The sequence below is a fragment of the Hyperolius riggenbachi genome, chromosome 9 (assembly GCF_040937935.1).
Source record: "Hyperolius riggenbachi isolate aHypRig1 chromosome 9, aHypRig1.pri, whole genome shotgun sequence".
Classification (NCBI taxonomy): Eukaryota; Metazoa; Chordata; class Amphibia; order Anura; family Hyperoliidae; genus Hyperolius; species Hyperolius riggenbachi.
In genome coordinates, this window is record NC_090654.1 from 52,779,854 (window position 1) to 52,804,410 (window position 24,557).

General features: G+C 45.9%; 1 protein-coding gene across 2 annotated transcripts in view; it reads left to right on the forward strand.

The window, feature by feature from the left end:
- Positions 1-24,557, forward strand: part of PLXND1 (plexin D1) — a 211,101-nt gene that overhangs the window by 151,551 nt on the left and 34,993 nt on the right. For both annotated transcript variants that reach the window (XM_068252759.1, XM_068252760.1), the window contains exons 24-26: positions 11,795-11,925; positions 14,840-15,038; positions 21,152-21,298. In XM_068252759.1, the coding sequence (XP_068108860.1) occupies positions 11,795-11,925; positions 14,840-15,038; positions 21,152-21,298 (477 nt within the window). The remainder of the gene's footprint in view (positions 1-11,794; positions 11,926-14,839; positions 15,039-21,151; positions 21,299-24,557) is intronic.

Consider the following 24,557-nt stretch of genomic DNA (forward strand, 5'->3'; position numbering starts at 1 on the left):
AAAGCATAGGTCCTCTTTTCGTTTTGAAATAACACTTACTTGTTATATTTTAATGTAATTGAGGAAATCTTGTTCTGCAGGCAGATATAAATTGCTTAAACTTCCAGGAAGTTTACAATGCACTTCTTTCCAACTGTGTCAACAGTCCTTGGGATTACAAAACATCCCTAAATTCCCATTGTCCCACACAGTGGCGTAACTAGAACTCACTGTGCCCCCCCTCTGAAACTTCCCCCCCCCCTTGACCCTGCTGAACACTGAATAGGGACTGTCGACAAATCTTTGTCTGCAAAACCTTGTATGATTTCTTATCAGTGGCTGAGCAGATGCAGTCATTAGAAGAATTAGGTAGAGAGCAGAATTTTTTTTCTCTCCATGCCCTTAGTTGTCAGTCTCTAAGGACATGGAACAGAAACTTCTCCCCCCACAGGGCCCCCTGCAGCTTCTGGGCCCCCCTGCGCCTGCATCCCTTGCAGGGCCTATTGTTAGGTCCCTGGTTGCACATATGTAAATTACTACACATAACAAGAATGAAAGCTTAAAGCTGGCCATACTCTAGGCCGATTCCCCGCCGATCGACAGCAGATTCTATCACTGGGATCGAATCTGCTGTCACATCGTTCACGCTACACGCTAAATTTCGATCTATTTCATCCAATCCCGTCGATCGCTCCGTGCGGGAAATTACCGTCGATCACCCGCGGGTAGGGAGCGCGTCGCTAGCAGCGTTCGAGTGCCCGACGACCGACGCAATACAGCTGCAATACATTACCTGCTCCGCCGGCGCGACTCCCCAGGTCTCCGCTGTCTTCTCCGCTCTGGTCTGTTCTCCGGGTCCGGCATGCTTCACGTCTTCCTGTCCCGGCAGGAAGTTTAAACAGTAGAGGGCACTCTGCTGGGGGAGCGGCGGCAGCACCAACACAGATTGTGAACGGTTTCATGCTGAAATCGATTCACAATCTGTTTGCAGTAAAGGCAGCCATACGATCCCTCTCTGATCAGATTCGATCAGAGAGGGATCTATCTGTTGGTCGAATCTGATGGCAAATTGACCAGTGTATGACTACCTTTAGCATCCCACTGAATACTTGTTAGGTTTAGGAAGATCTATTATTTTTGCAAATCACATTATTACAGCAAGTGGCAAGTACAGAGCCATAGGCCGTCGCTCGCCTGAGGTGATCTGCCTGGTGGATCGCTGGCCAGGTGGCAGTTGGGAGCTGCTGTACACACGCCAGATTATCGGCTAAGGTGACCGATAACGATTGTGTCAGCAAACTATAATCCAGAGTGTGCCCGGGGCTTTAGCCTGTAGACATGCAATCATATAACTACCCAGGTGCAATAGAATAAGATTTTGGCCAGTATCTGGGAGTAAGTGTAACAGAAAAAACGGACGCAGGGAAACTGCCGATAGTAGAAGAATATCTGTACATTTAACAATACTCTACAATTTACAGTGTTAATTTTCCATAGTAAAATATTAGTAAATCTTAGTGATATTTTACTATAGCTAGACCTAACGCTACTCTCACACAGAACCCCCCTCCTCCCCCCTTTCCCAATGCCTATCCTTAACTACCCCCCACACCAACCTCAGTACTGATGCCTAACCCTTAAAGTGGATCCAAGATCAAAAACTAACTATAACAAGTAACTTGGCTATATATCTTATCTAAAGTTTAGATAGTTTACACAGCAAATCTATCCGCAAACAGCTTCAACAGTATAGGATTATTTCTTCCTGTGATACAATGAGGGCAGCGATATTCTGCTTGTCATCATTACACTCAGGGAAGCTGCTCTGTATCTCCACCCCTGAGCCTGTGAAATATCCACTCCTCTCTCCTGCCTTTGTATTTGGCTCGAGGAATGCCCTATAAAGGGGCACAATTATGCAATGAGTAAAGGTTTATCTTGGAACCACTTTAAATCCCCAAGCAAACGCTTCCCCCCACGCAAACCCTGGTCCTGGTGCTAAACCCTACCCCCTGCACTAACCCCGGTCCTGAAACCTAACACTTAATCCTTCAACCCCCCCCCCCCTGTCCACACACACACTCACTCTTACACACACACTCACTCTTACACACACACACACACTCACTCACTCTCACACACACACACTCATTCTTACACACACACTCTTACACACACACACACTCACTCTTACACACACACACACTCACTCTTACACACACACACACTCACTCTTACACACACACACACACACTCACTCTTACACACACACACTCACTCACTCTTACACACACACACTCACTCACTCTTACACACACACACACGCACACACACACACACACACACACACACACACACACACACACACACACACACACACACACACTCACCCTTACACACACACACTCACACTTACACCCTAACTCTTACACACACACACACACACACACACACACACACACACACACACACACTCACTCACTCTTACACACACACACACTCACTCTTACCCACACACACACACTCACTCACTCTTACACACACACACTCACTCTTACACACACACACACGCACACATGCACACACACTCACTCTTATACACACACACACACACTCACTCTTACACACACACTCTTACACACACTCACTCACTCTTACACACACACACTCACTCTTACACACACACACACACACTCACTCTTACACACACACACTCACTCACTCTTACACACACACACTCACTCACTCACTCACACACACGCATACACACACACACTCACACTCACTCTTACACACACACACTCACACACACACTCACACACACACACTCACTCACTCTTACACACACACTCACTCACTCTTACACACACACACACTCACTCTTACACACACACACTCACTCTTACACACACACACACACACACACACACACACACACACTCACTCTTACACACACACACACACACTCACTCTTACACACACACACTCACTCTTACACACACACACACACGCCGGTCCTGGCGCATAATCCGTAACACCGCACAAATCCTGGTCCTGACGTCTAACTCTTAACACTCCTGCACCCTATTTGTCCAGGAGCCACATACACCCAATTAGCCTGATTTTTGCCTGATATCAGTATGGTGTATCTGTGTCTTCATTTATTAATCAAAAATAGGATAACTGTATTCCAGAAGGGGACAGAAAAAACAATGCAGAAGCAGTTCTAACCCTTCCCTACACTGTAAAACTAAGAGAACATGTTTTCCTGGCCTCGTGTTTTTAGGCTTTTTCACACATCATGGCATGCTGGGAATTCACACATCTGCCCATTAGAATAATCCTAGAACAACTGCCCTCTATAAAATGTGGACACCAGGAGCAGCAGAGGGTCTGTCAGAGGCATGATTGGAATCTGAGAGGGTTGTAGGCCAAGCTGAGAATCGAGAGTTCATTAGACGCAATAATGTGTGTTTATGAGATGGAGATTAGTGTTGACGTTGCCTCCTTCCTGGGCTGCTGTGCTGTTTTGCCCATATCTGACCCCATCTACAGCCCTGCTCAGTTCTGACAATGGAAGGCCAACTCCCAGCCTTATTGGCTGCAGCGCCCTGAATGTGGCGAGGGGGAAGCAGGAACCGATCTCCCAGATAAGGTTTCTGTAAACAGTCAAAAAACACAAATGAGGAACTGGGAGATTGAGGAAATCATTTATCAGAGCCATCAAAGCATGAGCTGTATGTGCCCGGCAGCAACCAGTCACGTTCCAGTTGTTCCGAGGGCAATAAATGAATCCCGGGGGTCTTCTTCATCGTCCGATATTAAAGCGGACCTGAACTCGGGACTTCTTCTCTGCTCTAAAAGATAAGCAACAGCATAATAACCTTTAAAGAAAAACATTTCTTTGTTACAGCTGATACAAATCCTGCAATAAATCTGCAGTGTGTCTACTTCCTACTTTAATGGAGGCAGACATAGGTTTAAAATCCTGTGTTTACCAGTTAGTTGCTCTGCCGTGGCAGCCAGCTGACACAGCTGAGAGATCAAATTACAGTGGTGATAAGTCACAGGGGAGGGGGAATTAGACAGGCTAAACTCTCTAAATACATACAGGGTGCATTTCTCTCTGTTTTCCTTCTGTCCTGTGCAAGAGTTCAGGTCCACTTTAAATAAGAATTCCGCAAAGTATCAGTGGACTGGGAGTTAAATGCTGTAATATTCAAATGTGTAATTTATTTCTTCTCGTTGTCTTTAAAAAGTTCTCTGTCGTCAGACATTTGACTAAAGCTTTGCACTCACTATGTCCTGTATACAGGTAGTCCCTGACTTACGAACAACCCGCGATACGAACGGCATGAATTCTGTGTTTCCATGGGAACAAGTCAAAAAAAAAAAGTTTTCAAATCGGACTTGTAGTTTTTGAGAAAAAATGGCTTTTAAACTTGTATAAACAAGGGGGACACTGGAGACACAGGGGGGCACAGAAGAGGTACAGGGGACAGAGATGGCACAATGTTCTGACTTAAGAACAGATTCAGGTTAAGAACGAACCAACTGTCCCTATCTCGTTCGTTAACCGGGGACTACCTGTACTCAAGATTGGGGACGATTCCTTTTTCACTGACTGAAAAATCAATTGAGCAATGTCAATCATTTTACCACTTTGCACCACTCAACTGCAATCAGAATATAGCTGCAGCTAGTACAGAAGGCTGCCACAAGACTGTTAACAAGCCAACCCCTCCATTGCCCATGACCTAGGCCCTGCATACCTGAAGGATTTGTTGGTACTGTGTCACACCTCTTACAACCTCAGATCCAAAGGATCCAATAACTTGACCACCCTCAGAATCCATTTAAAAACCTTTGGAGGCAGAGTTTCTGTCATGCTGCCCCTACCCTTTGAATGCCTTGCCAAACTTAATGAAGACAGCTCCAACCCTAGACAAGTTTAAAAGTGAAAAGCCACCTGTGTAGTCCTGCATTTATGCCAATCCACATCTGAAATGGCATTCCTCCACCCCCCGCATGTGACTTGGAAACAGCCTGTTGTTGTCAATAGACTGCAATTCTGCTTTTTTACCTTCCTTAACCACTTGCCGACCGCCCACAGCCCATGGGCGGCGGCAAAGTGGACGCCTAAAGGACCGCAATACGCCTTCAGGCGGCGCGTCCTTTAGGCATGCCGGGGGAGCGATCGCGTCATTGATGACGCGCGCTTCCCCCGGCAACTGGCTCCGCCCACCCGCCGTAACATCCCGCCGGCCGTACGGAAGCGCCGGCGGGATGTTAACCCCGCGATCGCCGCATACAAAGTGTATAATACACTTTGTAATGTATACAAAGTGTATTATACAGGCTGCCTCCTGCCCTGGTGGTCCCAGTGTCCGAGGGACCACCAGGGCAGGCTGCAGCCACCCTAGTCTGCACCCAAACACACTGATCTGCCCCCCCCCCCGCCCACTGATCGCCCACAGCACCCCTCAGACCCCCCCCTGCCCACCCCCCAGACCCCTGTTTGCACCCAATCACCCCCCTAATAACCCATCAATCACTCCCTGTCACTATCTGTCAACGCAATTTTTTTTTTTATATCCCCCCCTGCCCCCTGCCCCCTCCTGATCACCCCCCCACCCCTCAGATTCTCCCCAGACCCCCCCCCCCCTGTGTACTGTATGCATCTATCTTCCCTGATAACCTGTCAATCACCCGTCAATCACCCATCAATCACCCATCAATCACCCCCTGTCACTGCCACCCAACAATCAGCCCCTAACCTGCCCCTTGCGGGCAATCTGATCACCCACCCACACCAATAGATCGCCCGCAGATCCGACATCAGATCACCTCCCAAATCCATTGTTTACATCTATTCTCTCCTCTAAACACCCACTAATTACCCATCAATCACCCATCAATCACCCCCTATCACCACCTGTCACTTTTACCTATCAGATCAGACCCTAATCTGCCCCTTGCGGGCACCCAATCACCCGCCAACACGCTCAGATTGCCCTCTGACCCCCCCCCTTATCAATTCGCCAGTGCATTAATTACATCTGTTCTTCCCTGTAATAACCCACTGATCACCTGTCAATCACCTGCCAATCACCTATCACCCATCAATCACCCCCTGTCACTGCCACCCATCAATCACCCCCTAACCTGCCCCTTGCGGGCAATCTGATCTCCCACCCACACCATTAGATCGCCCGCAAACCCGCCGTCAGATTACCTCCCAAATGTATTGTTTACATCTGTTATCTTCTCTAAACACCCACTAATTACCCATCAATCACCCATCAATCACCCCTTATCACCACCTGTCACTGTTACCTATCAGATCAGACCCTAAGCTGCCCCTTGCGGGCACCCAATCACCCGCCCACACGCTCAGATTGCCCTCAGACCCCCCCCCTTATCAATTCACCAGTGCATTAATTACATCTGTCCTTCCATGTAATAACCCACTGATCACCTGTCAATCACCTGCCAATCACCTATCACCCATCAATCACCCCCTGTCACTGCCACCCAACAATCAGCCCCTAACCTGCCCCTTGCGGGCAAACTGATCACCCACCCACACCAATAGATCGCCCGCAGATCCGACATCAGATCACCACCCAAGCGCAGTGTTTCCATCTATTCTCTCCTCTAAACACTCACTAATTACCCATCAATCACCCATCAATCACCCCCTATCACCACCTGTCACTGTTACCCATCAGATCAGACCCTAATCTGCCCCTTGCGGGCACCCAATCACCCGCCTACACGCTCAGATTGCCCTCAGACCCCCCCTTATCAATTCGCCAGGGCATTATTTACATCTGTCCTTCCCTGTAATAACCCACTGATCACCTGTCAATCACCTGTCAATCACCCATCAATCACCCCCTGTCACTGCCACCCATCAATCACCCCCTGTCACTGCCACCCATCAATCAGCCCCTAACCTGCCCCTTGCGGGCAAACTGAACACCCACCCACACCAATAGATCGCCCGCAGATCCGACGTCCGATCACCTCCCAAGTGCAGTGTTCACATCTGTTCTCTACCCTAAACACCCACTAATTACCCATCAATCACCCCCTGTCACTGCTACCTATCAGATTAGACCCCTATCTGCCCCTAGGGCACTCAATCACCCGCCCACACCCTCAGAATGCCCTCAGACCCCAGCCCTGATCACCTCGCCAGTGCATTGCTTGCATCTATTCCCCCCTCTAATCACACCTTGAGACACCCATCAATCACCTCCTGTCACCCCCTAGCACACCTACCCATCAGATCAGGCCCTAATTTGCCCCGTGTGGGCTCCTGATCACTCGGCCAAACCCTCAGATCCCCCTCAGACCCCCTTCCGATCACCTCCCCAGTGCATTGATTGCATCTATTTTCCCCTCTAACCACCCCCTGAGACACCCATCAATCACCTCCTGTCACCCCCCTAGCACTCCTATCCATCAGATCAGGCCCAATACAACCTGTCATCTAAAAGGCCACCCTGCTTATGACCGGTTCCACAAAATTCGCCCCCTCATAGACCACCTGTCATCAAAATTTGCAGATGCTTATACCCCTGAACAGTCATTTTGAGACATTTGGTTTCCAGACTACTCACGGTTTTGGGCCCGTAAAATGCCAGGGCGGTATAGGAACCCCACAAGTGACCCCATTTTAGAAAAAAAGACACCCCAAGGTATTCTGTTAGGTGTATGACGAGTTCATAGAAGATTTTATATTTTGTCAAAAGTTAGCGGAAATTGATTTTTTATTGGTTTTTTTTCACAAAGTGTCATTTTCCGCTAACTTGTGACAAAAAATAAAATCTTCTATGAACTCGCCATACACCTAACGGAATACCTTTGGGTGTCTTCTTTCTAAAATGGGGTCACTTGTGGGGTTCCTATACTGCCCTGGCATTTTAGGGGCCCTAAACCGCGAGGAGTAGTCTAGAAAACAAATGCCTCAAAATGACCCGTGAATAGGACGTTGGGCCCCTTAGCGCACCTAGGCTGCAAAAAAGTGTCACACATGTGGTACCGCCGTACTCAGGAAAAGTAGTATAATGTGTTTTGGGGTGTATTTTTACACATACCCATGCTGGGTGGGAGAAATTTCTATGTAAATGGTCAATTGTGTGTAAAACAAATCAAACAATTGTCATTTACAGAGATATTTCTCCCACTTAGCATGGGTATGTGTAAAAATACACCCCAAAACACATTATACTACTTCTCCTGAGTACGGCGGTACCACATGTGTGGCACTTTTTTACACCCTAAGTACGCTAAGGGGCCCAAAGTCCAATGAGTACCTTTAGGATTTCACAGGTCATTTTGCGACATTTGGTTTCAAGACTACTCCTCACGGTTTAGGGCCCCTAAAATGCCAGGGCAGTATAGTAACCCCACAAATGACCCCATTCTAGAAAGAAGACACCCAAAGGTATTCCGTTAGGAGTATGGTGAGTTCATAGAAGATTTTATTTTTTGTCAAAAGTTAGCGGAAAATTGATTTTTATTGTTTTTTTCACAAAGTGTCATTTTCCACTAACTTGTGACAAAAAATAAAATCTTCTATGAACTCACCATACTCCTAACGGAATACCTTGGGGTGTCTTCTTTCTAAAATGGGGTCATTTGTGGGGTTCCTATACTGAACTGGCATTTTAGGGGCCCTAAACCGTGAGGAGTAGTCTGGAAATCAAATTTCGCAAAATGACCTGTGAAATCCTAAAGGTACTCATTGGACTTTGGGCCCTTTAGCGCAGTTAGGGTGCAAAAAAGTGCCACACATGTGGTATTGCCATACTCGGGAGAAGTAGTACAATGTGTTTTGGGGTGTATTTTTACACATACCCATGCTGGGTGGGAGAAATACCTCTGTAAATGACAATCTTTTGATTTTTTTACACACAATTGTCCATTTACAGAGTTATTTCTCCCACCCAGCATGGGTATGTGTAAAAATACACCCCAAAACACATTGTACTACTTCTCCCGAGTACGGCGATACCACATGTGTGGCACTTTTTTGCACCCTAACTGCGCTAAAGGGCCCAAAGTCCAATGAGTACCTTTAGGATTTCACAGGTCATTTTGCGGAATTTGATTTCCAGACTACTCCTCACGGTTTAGGGCCCCTAAAATGCCAGGGCAGTATAGGAACCCCACAAATGACCCCATTTTAGAAAGAAGACACCTCAAGGTATTCCGTTAGGAGTATGGTGAGTTCATAGAAGATTTTATTTTTTGTCACAAGTTAGTGGAAAATGACACTTTGTGAAAAAAACAATAAAAATCAATTTTCCGCTAACTTTTGACAAAAAATAAAATCTTCTATGAACTCACCATACTCCTAACGGAATACCTTGGGGTGTCTTCTTTCTAAAATGGGGTCATTTGTGGGGTTCCTATACTGCCCTGGCATTTTAGGGGCCCTAAACCGTGAGGAGTAGTCTGGAAATCAAATTCCGCAAAATGACTTGTGAAATCCTAAAGGTACTCATTGGACTTTGGGCCCTTTAGCGCAGTTAGGGTGCAAAAAAGTGCCACACATGTGGTATCGCCGTACTCGGGAGAAGTAGTACAATGTGTTTTGGGGTGTATTTTTACACATACCCATGCTGGGTGGGAGAAATAACTCTGTAAATGGACAATTGTGTGTAAAAAAAATGAAAAAATTGTCATTTACAGAGAGATTTCTCCCACCCAGCATGGGTATGTGTAAAAATACACCCCAAAACACATTCTACTACTTCTCTTGAGTACGGCAATACCACATGTGTGGCACTTTTTTGCAGCCTAACTGCGCTAAGGGGCCCAACGTCCAATGAGCACTTTTAGGCTTTACAGGGGTGCTTACAAATTAGCACCCCCCAAAATGCGAGGACAGTAAACACACCCCACAAATGACCCCATTTTGGAAAGTAGACACTTCAAGGTATTCAGAGAGGGGCATGGTGAGTCCGTGGCAGATTTCATTTTTTTTTGTCGCAAGTTAGAAGAAATGGATTCTTTTTTTTTTTCTTTTTTTTGTCACAAAGTGTCATTTTCCGCTTACTTGTGACAAAAAATAATATCTTCTATGAACTCACTATGCCTCTCAGTGAATACTTTGGGATGTCTTCTTTACAAAATGGGGTCATTTGGGGGGTATTTATACTATCCTGGAATTCTAGCCCCTCATGAAACATGACAGGGGGTCAGAAAAGTCAGAGATGCTTGAAAATGGGAAAATTCACTTTTTGCACCATAGTTTGTAAACGCTATAACTTTTACCCAAACCAATAAATATACACTGAATGGGTTTTTTTTAATCAAAAACATGTTTGTCCACATTTTTCGCGCTGCATGTATACAGAAATTTTACTTTATTTGAAAATTGTCAGCACAGAAAGTTAAAAAAATCATTTTTTTGCCAAAATTCATGTCTTTTTTGATGAATATAATAAAAAGTAAAAATCGCAGGAGCAATCAAATAGCACCAAAAGAAAGCTTTATTAGTGACAAGAAAAGGAGCCAAAATTCATTTAGGTGGTAGGTTGTATGAGCGAGCAATAAACCGTGAAAGCTGCAGTGGTCTGAGTGGAAAAAAAGTGCCTGGTCCTTAAAGGGAAGGTCCAAGCAAAAAAAAAAAATGAGTTTCACTTACCTGGGGCTTCTACCAGCCCCATGTAGCCATCCTGTGCCCTCGTAGTCACTCACTGCTGCTCCAGTCCCCCGCTGGCAGCTTTCTGACCTCGGAGGTCAGAACCGGATTGCGTACATTTTTACACATTCCTGCTAGTGCAGGAACATTAACACATACATTTTTACGCGTTAGTGGCGCAACACGTACATTTTTGTTCCTGCACTAGCTGGAATGCGTAAAAATGTATGCAATGTGGCCCTGACCTCCGAGGTCAGAAAGCTGCCAGCGGGGGACTGGAGCAGCAGTGAGTGACTACGAGGGCACAGGATGGCTACATGGGGCTGGTAGAAGCCCCAGGTAAGTGAAACTCATTTTTTTTTTTTGCTTGGACCTTCCCTTTAAGGGTTAGAAAGACTGTAGTCCTCAAGTGGTTAATAAAGAGATACTTCAGGTAAATTGCTTTTCTTCTACAATATTTGTTTATAAATGATTGAGTCAATTTATCAGTTATGCCATCTTCTTTGCTGCTGGAAAGATGAATGACTGAGGAATGCAACCCAACATGCAGACAGCCTGTTTCAGACTTTGTGATACTTATCAGTGCATGGCATGGATTGATATGGATTTATGGGAGAGGGCTTGGTCCAGAACAATAGAATACCAAAGCAGCTCAGGGTGACCCAGAACCTCTATGAAAGTATAGGGGACCAAAAGAGACCTAGTGATTTTAGGTCACCATGAGCTGGTTTGAGAATTTGTTGTTGTACTAGTTAATTATTAATTCATCGTCATCCAGTCTAAAGAGTACTGGTTAAGGGCTCTGCCTCTGACACAGGAGACCAAGGTTTGAATCTCGGGTCTGCCTGTTCAGTAAGCCAGCACCTATTCAGTAAAGAGACTTTGGGCAAGACTCCCTAACACTGCTACTGCCTATAGAGTGCATCCTAGTGGCTGCAGCTCTGGCGCTTTGAGTCCACCAGGAGAAAAGTGCAATATAAATGTTGTGTCTGTGTGTCTATAGAGTGCATCCTAGTGGCTGCAGCTCTGGCGTTTGAGTCTGCCAGGAGAGAAGTGTGATATAAATGTTATTTGTCTTGTCTATATGTGAGAAAGTGAAAGGTGTGATTTGCTCAACAGGTCTTTTATTGCAAGTTTTTTTTTTTACTATTGCAGGTGCCGGAGAACTATCGCTCAACCATGGAGGAGGGGATCGCCACTCTGTCCACGCTGCTGAACAACCGCCACTTCCTGGTCACCTTCATCCACGCCGTGGAGCTGCAGAAGGACTTCGCCGTGAGAGACAGGTGTGTGTGTGTGGCAGGGGAGGGACAGCCGTGGGGGGAGGAGCAGCTCTGCGGGGGGAGGGGGCTGCCAGGTTTATGACAAATATGTATATCTTTATGACAAATATTATATCTGTGAATAATTGCCTGAGCCTGGGGCTGGAATATGTTTGCAGATTTTGTAGAGCTGCAAGTGAGAATTATTTTCTCTATTGCTTCCTCTTCACAGATACAAGTGTTTGGTGACGAGAAGAATTATCTTTTCACAGAAATCCTTGTTTAGTGATAACAGTTTAGGGACTCTGGAAATTATGCATTTCTGTATTCTGAATACATTCAATATGGAGCTTGTATATTTATTTACAAAGTATTTACAATAGACAGTTTTGATTATCCTGCAGTGTCAGGGATCAGCTGATGCCAGATAAGTGTACTTTCTGGTTGGATCAGCTTATTTCGGCCCGCGGCTCTGAGCCGAACGCCGAAACTGGGCACCCCATAGCAGCAATGCTATTCTGCTCCTGCTCTGCTGTGACGAAGCTCAAGCTGTGCAGTCTGGATTCCCCTTAAAGGATACCAGATGTGACATGATGAGATAGACATGTGTATGTACAGTGCCTAGCACACAATTATCTATGCTGTGTTCCTTTTTTTCTTTCTCTGCCTGAAAGAGTTAAACATCAGAATAAAAGAGAGGCCTTTTTTTACCTGAATAATGGATGTGGCAGGCTGATGTTCCCAGTGCACCACATATTAAGCGAGGCTCCCACCTGTGCATAGGTGGCTTCAATCTGGTGAGCTGCTTTGATACTAGAGGTGGTGGGGTCACGAGTGGACACTCTTTTTGGCACGATCACGATTGATGAGTGATAACTTGTTGTGTATTTGAAACAGTATTACACTATTAGAGGTTTTCCCTTTTCAGATTATAAGCGCGCAGTGGATTAACTTTAAACAAATGCTATTCTGCGCGGGGCGCATAGCGGTAATTTGGGGCTCCGGCGGCTGCCAGACCCCGAATTACATCTCCCTCCGAGTTGCGACAACTCGGAGGGGTAATAGTATTTAACGCCGCCCCGGAGTTTAGCGGCAGCGGTGAGAGCCGTCATTCGGCTCTCACCGCGCTGAACTGAGCGGCGCCGAAATAATATGCACCCCTATCTGGTTGCTAAAAATAGGCCCCGCTAATACAGTACTACACCCCATTCTATATACAATCCACAAACTCAGTATTAAATGTTAAAACACAGTAATTGAAAGAAGAGGAACCGTGGAGCCCGGTCTTTAAAGGATACCTTAGCGCAACATAAAATTAAAAGGGGGGGGTTGGAGAGCAGGCATGTGTGGTGGGCTCTCCTCATGCACACCGCTCCCCGCATGCTCCTCCACCCCCTCTGGTCCAGCCTACCAACCCCCCAAACATACTGTACTTCTTGGTCAGGGCTGATTATGCAGCCGCTGGCCGGCAACACTCATCCCTGTCTGCACGCCCACAGCCGGGAGCGCTCTGCGCAGACGCACTACGCAGTTATGAAGTCACAAATACGCAGTGCAGCTGCGCAGGGTGGCAAGCGGATGAGGACGTGCGTCGCCGCCTGTGCTGTCATCCCTGACCGGGAAGTAAGTGTGGGTTATCGGTACGATGTACCGAAGGGGGACATTTTTAATTTTATGTTGCGGTAAGGTATCCTTTAAGCACTACAGAGCCCACAAGAAGTTGGCCTTCACCACTGTGAGCACTGCGGGCAGTTTGTGCTGGTTGGTTGAGTTCCAGATCAACAGGACTCTACACTACTATCCTGAAGGCATTATCATTCCATCCCCTTGCATTATACAACAACAAAACATTTGTAAAGTGCTTTTCTCCCATAGGACCTGAAGTGCATAAGCTTGTCTCAGATCAGTACATAGTGGTACGTACAAGGGGGAAAGTTATGTGTGGTACGTACAAGGGGGAAAGTTATGTGTAACTTTTCAGTTTTGATTTAACCATATCCAGGGTTGGAGCTGTCTTGATTACGTTTGGTAAGGCATTCCACAGGGTAGGGGCAGCATGACAGAAAGCTCTGGCTCCGAAGGTTGTTAGATGAACTCTGGGGGTGGTCAAATTATGGGATCCTTTTGATCTGAGGTTTTGGGAGGTGTGACACTAGAAATAAATACTTCAGGTATCCAGGCCTAGGTTGTGTAGGGATTTGAATGTTAGCATGCTAATTTTGAAAAGGATTCTCCATTGTATGGGTAACCAGTGTAGTGGGCAAAGGATTGGTGTTATGTGGCAGTGGCGGGGTTGGCTTGTTAAGTCTTGCGGCAGCATTCTGTACTAGCTGCAGGCGGTGTAGGTCTTCATTGGAAGGTCTGCATAGAGGGCATTGCAGTAGTCCAGGTGTGATGTGATGAAGGCGTGGACTAGGGTTTGGTGATCCTCTGAAGGAATGAGGCAGGAGGAAGCCCCATAAGCACGGATGCCTCTCTCGCCATCCTCCCCTTGTCCTCCGGCCGCAATCAGCCCCAGTAACTGGCTCAGCCGTCTTCAGTCTGGGTCTCCTGTGCATTCACGAACCTCCTGGGCATGCGCAGAAGACCCTAACTGACGTCACTGAGCCAGTTACTGGGGCTGATTGCCGCTACACAGAGGACCGTGGGAGGACAGCGAGGGACACATCCATGCTTATGGGGCTGGAGGAAGCCCTGGGTAAGTAAAAAGTCTTTATATTGGCTGCCTCAGCACAGCAGCTAATTTGTAAACAAAGGATGTTAACCCTATGTCTGCTTCCATGAAAGCAGGAAGCAGACACACTGCAGATTTATTGCAGGATTTGTATCAGCTATAACAAAGAAATGCTTTTGTTTAAAGTTATTATGCTGTTGCTTATCTTTTAGAGCCTGTCACTCTTACATCATCCTCACCCAGCTGTCTCTTTTACACATTCAGGTGTAACTTGGCCTCACTGCTCACTGTCGCCCTCCATGGAAAGTTAGAGTATTACACCAGTATTATGAAAGACCTCCTGGTGGACCTGATAGACTCATCGGCCTCCAAGAACCCCAAACTTATGCTTCGGCGGACTGAGTCGGTGGTGGAGAAGATGCTGACCAACTGGATGTCCATCTGCATGTACAGCTGTCTCCGGGTAAGGATAGGTGAATGTTTCCTACAAAGGGGTGGAGAGCACATTACAGAGTACATAGTCATGTCACTGATTGTCCTCAGAGCAGCTCACAATCTAATCCCTACCCTCTACTGAGGGAAGCCTCTGGATCTAATCTAACTTTTAGAGCCGGCTCAGACGGGCGGCTGTACACAGCATTTACTGACGGGATAAAAGCATTTCTCTCAATGCATTTAACATTGATTGCCAGTGATTGTGCACCACCGCAGTCTATCTAGTTTTTGTGATGCTGGGTCTAGCATTGGCTGCTTTTGAAGTTCCATGTCTTCCTAGAGCAGGGGTGTCCAAAGTCCAGCCGAGGGTCAAAGGCGGCCACTGAGCATTTTCCAGAGGCCCCGAAATCTCTTGTGTGATTTGAATTATATGCAGCCCGCAGGCCATTGCTGTGGCATCACATTCATCAATGTTTAGGGCCAACCTGTGTCACCGATCTACCTCCCCCTCCGCTTTCCTGCCATCCCATAGGAATTAGTATAGAACTACAAAGAAATGGCCACCGGAGTGTATACTCAGTATACACTGGAAGATGTCAGCCATTTTGTTGTGGTCCTATAGTGATTACTATGGGGCTTCAGAAAATGGCTGCAGAAATCACGGTGGGAGGAAGAACAGAAACATGGGCCTGGACTTGGTGAGTGAAGGGTAGGCACTTATGCAAGTAGCAGCCACCACTATGTCAGCAGCAGCAGCAGCCACTCATTCGCATATGCCACTATGCCAGCAGCAGCCACTCATTAGCAGCCACCACTATGCCAGCAGCAGCCACTCATTAGCAAATGCCACTATGCCAGCAGCAGACACCACTATGCCAGCAGCAGACACTCATTAGCACATGTCACTTTGCCATCAGCAGCCGCTCACTAGCAGCCGCCACTATGCCATTCAGGGCCGGCGCTACCATTAAGGCAAAGGAGGCAGCTGCCCCAGGGCCCCAGAGCTTGTAGGGGCCCCCAGTGGCTACAAGAGGAAAAAAAAATTTCAAAATCGGCCTTATAGTTTTTGAGAAAATCGATTTTAAAGTTTCAAAGGAAAAAAAAACACATTTAAAAACCTGCCGACTTTAATGGTTAATAGCAAATCCACCTTAAATGCTAGAAACCCTAAATTTGCAGGGTATGTTAAGGAGATCATTAGGAATAAGAGGAAAAAACAATTTTTCAAAAAGACCTTATAGTTTTTGAGAAAATCGATTTTAAAGTTTCGAAGGAAAAAAAGTATACTTTTAAATGCGGTAAATGTCACTTTTAGTAGCAAACCTAACGGTAGTGTAATTTTACATGCATCAAACGAAAGCGCAATAAATTTCCTGACGGGGTTTCCAGGGGGTCTATACGCAGCCGCAGCGCTTTGGCCAGGGATCGCTATACAGCCGCAATATGGCTGTATGAAGATCCCTGGCATGTTTTCCTATTTTCCCAATTTTTTTTTTTTTTATGTTTAGAGTGTGGGAATTTAAAAAAAAAATTGTGGGGTCCCCCCTCCTGAAACTTTTTAACCCCTTGTCCCCCATGCAGGCTGGGATAGCCAGAATGTGGAGCTCCAACCGATTGGGACTTCACACCCTGACTATACCAGCTGCAAAAAAGGTCTCTTAATGCAGATTTTTGTTCCGGGGTATATGTTGGGGGGGCCCCCCAGGTTTATTTTGCCCTGGGGCACCATTGTTGCTTAAACCGGCCCTGATGCCATTAGCAGCCACCGCTATGCCAGCAGCAGTCACTCATTAGCAAATGCCACTATGCCAGCAGCAGACACCACTATGCCAGCAGCAGTCACTCATTAGCAGCCACCACTATGCCAGCAGCAGACACTCATTAGCAAATGCCACTATGCCAGCAGCAGACACCACTATGCCAGCAGCAGTCACTCATTAGCAGCCACCACTATGCCAGCAGCAGACACCACTATGCCAGCAGCAGTCACTCATTAGCAGCCACCACTATGCCAGCAGCAGACACTCATTAGCAAATGCCACTATGCCAGCAGCAGACACCACTATGCCAGCAGCAGACACTCATTAGCACATGTCACTTTGCCATCAGCAGCCACCACTATGCCATTAGCAGCCACCGCTATGCCAGCAGCAGCCACCACTATGCCATTAGCAGCCACCGCTATGCCAGCAGCAGCCACTCATTAGCAAATGTCACTATGCCATCAGCAGCCACTCACTAGCAGCCACCACTATGCCATTAGCAGCCACCACTATGCCAGCAGCAGACACTCATTAGCAAATGTCACTATGCCATCAGCAGCCACTCACTAGCAGCCACCACTATGCCATTAGCAGCCACCACTATGCCAGCAGCAGACACTCATTAGCAAATGTCACTATGCCATCAGCAGCCACTCACTAGCAGCCACCACTATGCCATTAGCAGCCACCACTATGCCAGCAGCAGACACTCATTAGCATATGTCACTATGCCATCAGCAGCCACTCACTAGCAGCCACCACTATGCCATTAGCAGCCACCACTATGCCAGCAGCAGACACTCATTAGCAGCCACCACTATGTCAGGAGCAGCAGCCGTTCGCTAGCAGTCGCCACTATGTCAGCAGCAGCCACCACTGCACACTGAAGGGGACATGCTGACTGCACACGTAGTCTATAATTTATTTCACGCGGAAATGTTTTATTTGACAAAACTATAATAGGCATATTGTACCTAGGGGCAATCATAAATAGTGTATTTCATTTCTTTTAGGTCGGCCCCCTAGCTATCTCAAAACTGGTGATATAGCCCTTGGTCCAAAAAGTTTGAAAACTCGATGCAGTGAGTAATCGCTGACGAGCGTTTGCCAAACTCTTTTCTGGTAAACAAGCCAGCGGCAACAGTCCGTCTAAACTGGCCAATAATGTTTTGCTCCTTACAGAATTACTTTAAAGTGGACCTGAACTCTTGCACAGGACAGAAGGACAATTCCCCCTCATTTGTCTCTAATCACAAGTTGTAATTTGATCTCTCCCCTGTGTCACATGACTGCCATGGCAGATAAGGTAGATAAGCTTATTTGAAAGCACAGGCTGTTAACAAGATTTCTGCTTCCATGAAAGCAGAAAGTGGACACACTGCAGATTTATTGCAGGATTTGTATCAGCTGTAACAAATAAATGTTTTTCTTTAAAGGTTATTATGCTGTTGCGTATCTTTTAGAGCAGAGAGGAAGTTTTGAGTTCAAGTCCGCTTTAGGTCGAGAAAATAAAAAAGTGTTCCAGCCAGAATAAAGAAAGCTAGCGTGCTTTTGATCATCCCAGTATGGAAAAATAAAAACATCTCCAAAAACAGCAGGATTAGACTCTGTAACACGAACGCCCTGCCCTTGCCTGCTATCTCTGCCCTGTCAGGACACAGCATTTAGCACCCGTGAAAGTGTTCAGTTATCACTACCCTGGTGGCAGTCAGCACCCGGAGGTGAAAGGTCAGAGGTCGTGTTGTGGTAGCGATGACCCCTCTAATAAGCGTGTCGGCTGAGGTCTGCATTTCATTAACCAGTGTTAGCTGGACTCCAGAGTGTGTGATGGAGAGATTTAAGGGAGGAAGAGAGCATTGAGGAGGCAAGAATCAAGATTCCCCCCCCAAAAAAAGTCAGCATATACTGAGCAGGATGATTACGGTCCTTCCTCACCTACAAGTGTTCTGTCATTCTTGGAGTCACTCCATTTCCCCGCAGCCCCTAGCAACATGTGACACACGGTTACAGCACGCTGTGTTGTCATCTGATCTTGTGTCATGCTTATGTTGTTGCTCGCTGCACATCTGTCTACATGCTGGGGATTTAAAGGGATTTTCCACGTTCAGACCCGATGAATGGAAAACACCAACTTCATTAAAGTGAAATTGCTGTTTTCAAAGAAATGGAAACTACCGCATCGGTTCAGCTCTATGCCTCAGTCCAGTATTATGAATCTGGTAGGGATTAGACTGTGAGATCCTCTGAGGACAGATATTGATGCTATAGAAAAACAAACTAATAATAATATTTCGCCAAACATTCTATTCTGTTAGCTTAACTTGCTCTCATGTACGTATGCAGTATAAATCGGCCATTCAAACTATTATTATCTTATACTAGTTGACCTAAGCCCGTTTAAAAACAGGGTCTAGGTCTCTTCATACCTCTGCAAGTCAGTGCGCATGCGCACACACCCATCTGCCGCACACCCACCTGTCTGCACACGCCTGCCCGGCTCCCTGACCCCGTCCTCCTCCTGTCCCAATGGCTACACATGCGCTGTAGCCAAAAACCACAGACCCAGGGACAGGAGGATGACGCAGGGACAGTTAGGGTTTTATTATATAGGATTGATATAGCGCCCACATCTTCTGCAGCGCTGTACAGAGTCTTGTCACTTAACTGTCCCTCAGAGGGACATATATTAGTATATGGTCATTTGTCTATGTATGTATTGTGTAGTGTATGTATCGTAATCTAGGGCCAATTTAGGGGGAAGCCAATTAGCTTATCTGTATTTGGGATGTGTGAGGAAACCAGAATGCCTAGAGGAAACCCACACAGACACTGGGAGAACTTACAAACTCCAAGTACATAGTGCCCTGGTTGGGATTTCAACCAGGGGCCCAGCACTGCAAAGCGAGAGTACAGTACACCTGGATTAGGCAAGCCTTGTAGAAAGAGTAACAGTGGCTCCTGCTCCCTGCAGAAAGAAGTGCCAATTTCTGAGCAGTCAGTTCTCCAAACTGTGCTGCTGTCATAGTCGTGAAGATGTACATATAGAACTTTTTGAAAATGTTAGAAATATGTGGCTGGCTGCCAATTGAAATGGAAAGATACGTTTTGGTTACATGTTCAACCTAACATGTTAATAGTGTTGTTGTTTTTTTAACAGAAAAGTGGTACAGACACTCCCCTACTTCTACAATACAATAATATTTGTAAAGCACTTTTCTCCCATAGGACTACTTAGGGCCTGTACACACTGAAAAGCGCAAACAAAATTTTTAAAAAACGCATGCGCTTTTGCCTGCGTTTTTGATGTGTTTGCGTTTTTCTTGTAATTGCTGGCTAAAGAATCCTTTGGGGTTTTTTTCTAGTTTACATTTCAACAGGAATCAGGAAATTGCAGTCTTCTGGGATACTGACTTCTGAAAAACGAAGCGCATGCGTTTTTAATGCGTTTTTCAAGCTACTGCGATTACGTTCTTCTAAAAACGCATCGCACCAATGTGTACAAGTCATCACGATTTTCATTATTTTTTAAAAGACCTTGCGATTTTAAAACCGCATGCGTTTTTAAAAACGCAGCGCAAGCGCAGCAGTGTGTACAGGCCCTTAGAAATGATCTATTGGAACGGAACCTGATTGTACATGGGGGGCACACAGTATTTCAGTTGAAAAGTCAACTCTGACTCTAAAACTTCATATACATAATAGGCAGCAACCATTGAGAGTAGAGAAACAGCTATGGTGCACATCCGGCTAAAACGTCATTTTATTGCTTCAATTTAAAATCAAATCGCAAAAGATTACACAGACCAGCATCTTGGAGAGAGGTACAGGCAGTAAAGGGTCTACAGCCGTTTCACGCCTTAACACATGTGGCGCATCATCAGGACGGCAGCAACCATATTACAATAGATTTATCAATGGATGTACATGCTTTGGTGGTTCGTCCTGCCCTGCGGAGTGGGTTCGCTAAGAGAATTTGTGTAATAAGCAGATATCCACACACTCAAAAGAGGAAACTGCAGCTGACAAATCAGAGGCGATATCCTGTGATCGGTTGGTTACCTAGCAAAGGATGTGTTTCAGGCATACATTTGATTTACCCGCTACAGATTCCTTTTCCATAGGAGTGGATGAGAATGGCATAATAGCCTAATTACCCACTCAACACTATAACAGATCCTCTTGGGGATGGCAACACTCCCTGACCTACTGAATGTCACCACATTCGTGATACCCACATATAAGCTTCCCCAAGTGCCCCCCTCACTGACGGTTGATCCCTCAATGATGGTTGATTATAGACTTGGCCTTGCTCACAGTGATCAACACACTCACCTCAGTGATATTGCCTGTTGTTTATAAGCATTATTTACTTTCACAGGAAACAGTGGGGGAGCCATTTTTCTTGCTGTTGTGTGCCATTAAACAGCAAATCAACAAGGGCTCTATTGACGCCATTACCGGAAAGGCCCGCTACACCCTGAATGAGGAGTGGCTGCTCAGGGAGAACGTCGAAGCTAAACCTATGGTAAGTAATATTTGGCAGCTAAAACATTGTGGTATTCACTTTGGTCTATTGTGGTTTTTGTCTCCAAAGCAGAATAATTGTTTCCCTAATACGGCTGCTTTTACACCTGTTTTTTTGCGGTGAGATGCGCCTGATGTTTCACAAAAAAAGTGAATCATATAACCCTGTTGCAGAGCGCGCTGACAGGGTCATATGCATAGTCACGCCCCCGCTCAGTGATGTACTTCCTGCTGGACAGGAAGTACGTCACCAGAATTCCCATCAGTCAGCTTATGCGCGCCACACCGCACTTCATTGTTTACATTACCTGCGTTGCCCATAGATTTGCATTACAGCATGCTCTGTGTGTCAAGCATGGTGCATGCAGTAATGCGCTGCAGCCCTTGCGCCGGATTGGCAGCTTCCGGCACACCGTATCGAATTAAGTGTGCAAGGCTCCATTGACTTGCATTGCTTTGCGGGTCCTTGCAGTAAATAAGGGTAACGCAACACAGGCTTCAAGTGCAAGTGTGAAATGGGCCTTAAAGTAAACTTGAGATTGGGAAACAAGCACTATTTTACTTACCTGGGGCTTCTTAACCTAACCTCCAAGAAGTGGGCATCCTTTCTCATCTGCATAGTGCATCCCTGGAGTGTGCCCCTTAACCTCCTTAGCGGTAGTCCTGAGTCAGGCTCGGGACGGAAATCCGCAGCTCATAGCGGTAATCCTGTGCCTGAGTGATTTATATGCAGGAGCTTACTATGTGGTATAGGCGCTCCTCTTTGCACTCTTAAACTATATGGCCAATTTTTTGAGTAAATGTACCACCTCCACCCTGGCAGATCGCTACGTACGCTGGGGGGTATCACCTCCCTAAAGGGCAATCTTTGTGTATGCGTACAGCGCTCCTACTCTGTGACACAGATTATATACAGCTTCTGCAATATGGCAATTAAGGTTTAGTGACCGTCCCTACTTAATAGTATAGGTATTAGTTAAATGTCAATGATCCTATCACATCAATGTCCTCTATTATTCAGATCCAGTATCTAGATTAATCCTGCACAGTCCCGGATTCACATATATCAATTCAGTTGAATAAATCCTTCATTCCACATCCCATTTGCATAACTCAGGACCACTGTACAATAATTTACTCTCACCGATGTCCAGAGGCTGACATATGTAGATATCAGCAAACGCGCTCCATTACTTATTCACACAGCAGTTTTCCTTGGCAACTTCCCCCTATATATGTCTCAAACAAACAAGAGGAAAAGGCATAGCGTAATCCTGCTTAAAACCGACTTTAAAAACAACTTCCTCCACCAGTGATGTTTGCACAATCAAAGACACCCTTCGTGTGTGTGCTATCAGCATGCACCCCACACCGCTGATACATATAGCGCTCACCAGATTGATTGGCTGACCGTCTATAGACCAGCAACTGCGTTTAGGGTGTTGTACATCAGAAGATTTCCACCAAATCAGCTATCTCCTTAAGAACTCAAAAGAAAGGTTTCCATAGCATAATACCGTTTATTTTAAAAAGATAAAACACAAGGTTGCACTCACAAGTATAAAATAGATATGCGCATATCGTATATGGACGTCCTCATCCGCTCTCTCTCGTCTGCGTCTCCACTGCCGCCGCGCCTGAGGCCACGCCCTACCGGTTTCGTCAGTAATGACTCATCAAGGCAAGCCCCTGATGAGTCATTACTGACGAAACCGGTAGGGCGTGGCCTCAGGCGCGGCGGCAGTGGAGACGCAGACGAGAGAGAGCGGATGAGGACGTCCATATACGATATGCGCATATCTATTTTATACTTGTGAGTGCAACCTTGTGTTTTATCTTTTTAAAATAAACGGTATTATGCTATGGAAACCTTTCTTTTGAGTTCTTAAGGAGATAGCTGATTTGGTGGAAATCTTCTGATGTACAACACCCTAAACGCAGTTGCTGGTCTATAGACGGTCAGCCAATCAATCTGGTGAGCGCTATATGTATCAGCGGTGTGGGGTGCATGCTGATAGCACACACACGAAGGGTGTCTTTGATTGTGCAAACATCACTGGTGGAGGAAGTTGTTTTTAAAGTCGGTTTTAAGCAGGATTACGCTATGCCTTTTCCTCTTGTTTGTTTGAGACATATATAGGGGGAAGTTGCCAAGGAAAACTGCTGTGTGAATAAGTAATGGAGCGCGTTTGCTGATATCTACATATGTCAGCCTCTGGACATCGGTGAGAGTAAATTATTGTACAGTGGTCCTGAGTTATGCAAATGGGATGTGGAATGAAGGATTTATTCAACTGAATTGATATATGTGAATCCGGGACTGTGCAGGATTAATCTAGATACTGGATCTGAATAATAGAGGACATTGATGTGATAGGATCATTGACATTTAACTAATACCTATACTATTAAGTAGGGACGGTCACTAAACCTTAATTGCCATATTGCAGAAGCTGTATATAATCTGTGTCACAGAGTAGGAGCGCTGTACGCATACACAAAAATATATGCAGGAGCTGCTGCAGATCTCTGTGGTATGCTTTTTTTTTTTTTTTCTTGTTTTCAGGGTCTAAAAGCTTGTGAAAAATTGTGTGGCTTTTAGGCCCTAAATCTGGAAATAATCACAATGCTAGAGAAGTTAACGACAGGGAAGTAAAATGTAATATTTTCACAATACAGGACAGCGGGACATCATTCATGAGACCACAAGGAAAATGAATGGGGCAGTCACCAAAAAATAAGTACACACATATTACAACACTACATATTACCTCCAGAACTTTTCTGTGTTAAAACATTTAACACTCTATTAGGGTTTTATTTCTTCATGGGTCCCTATTGGGCAGATTTTTGTTCACTTCCTGCTTCCTCACAGATATTATCATCTTTCAACAAAGACTTAAAAAAAAGGAAGTTTGACTTTTTTTTTGTCATCGGAGAGACTCCAGCACAATTTCTATTTTCATTGACTCTGTCCCTGACAGGAAGCGAGGAGACTTATGCCTAACCAGACAACAATGGAAATCCGACTGAGGCGCTCCTCCCAAAACTAAAACAGAATTTTGTCTGGAGTCCCCCTTTAAGTGATGAGGTGTCAGTGGGCTTGGCTAGGGCCGGCTCTACACAGCAGCCTGACAGACAGGTAAAATGAGCTCAGTGAATGTCCCCCTCTTGCTTGTGCTGAGAGAAAACACAGTGTGGGGATGGCAGTGATTTATGAGGGAAGTAATGTATTGTTTTCTGTGCTGAAATATCCCAGA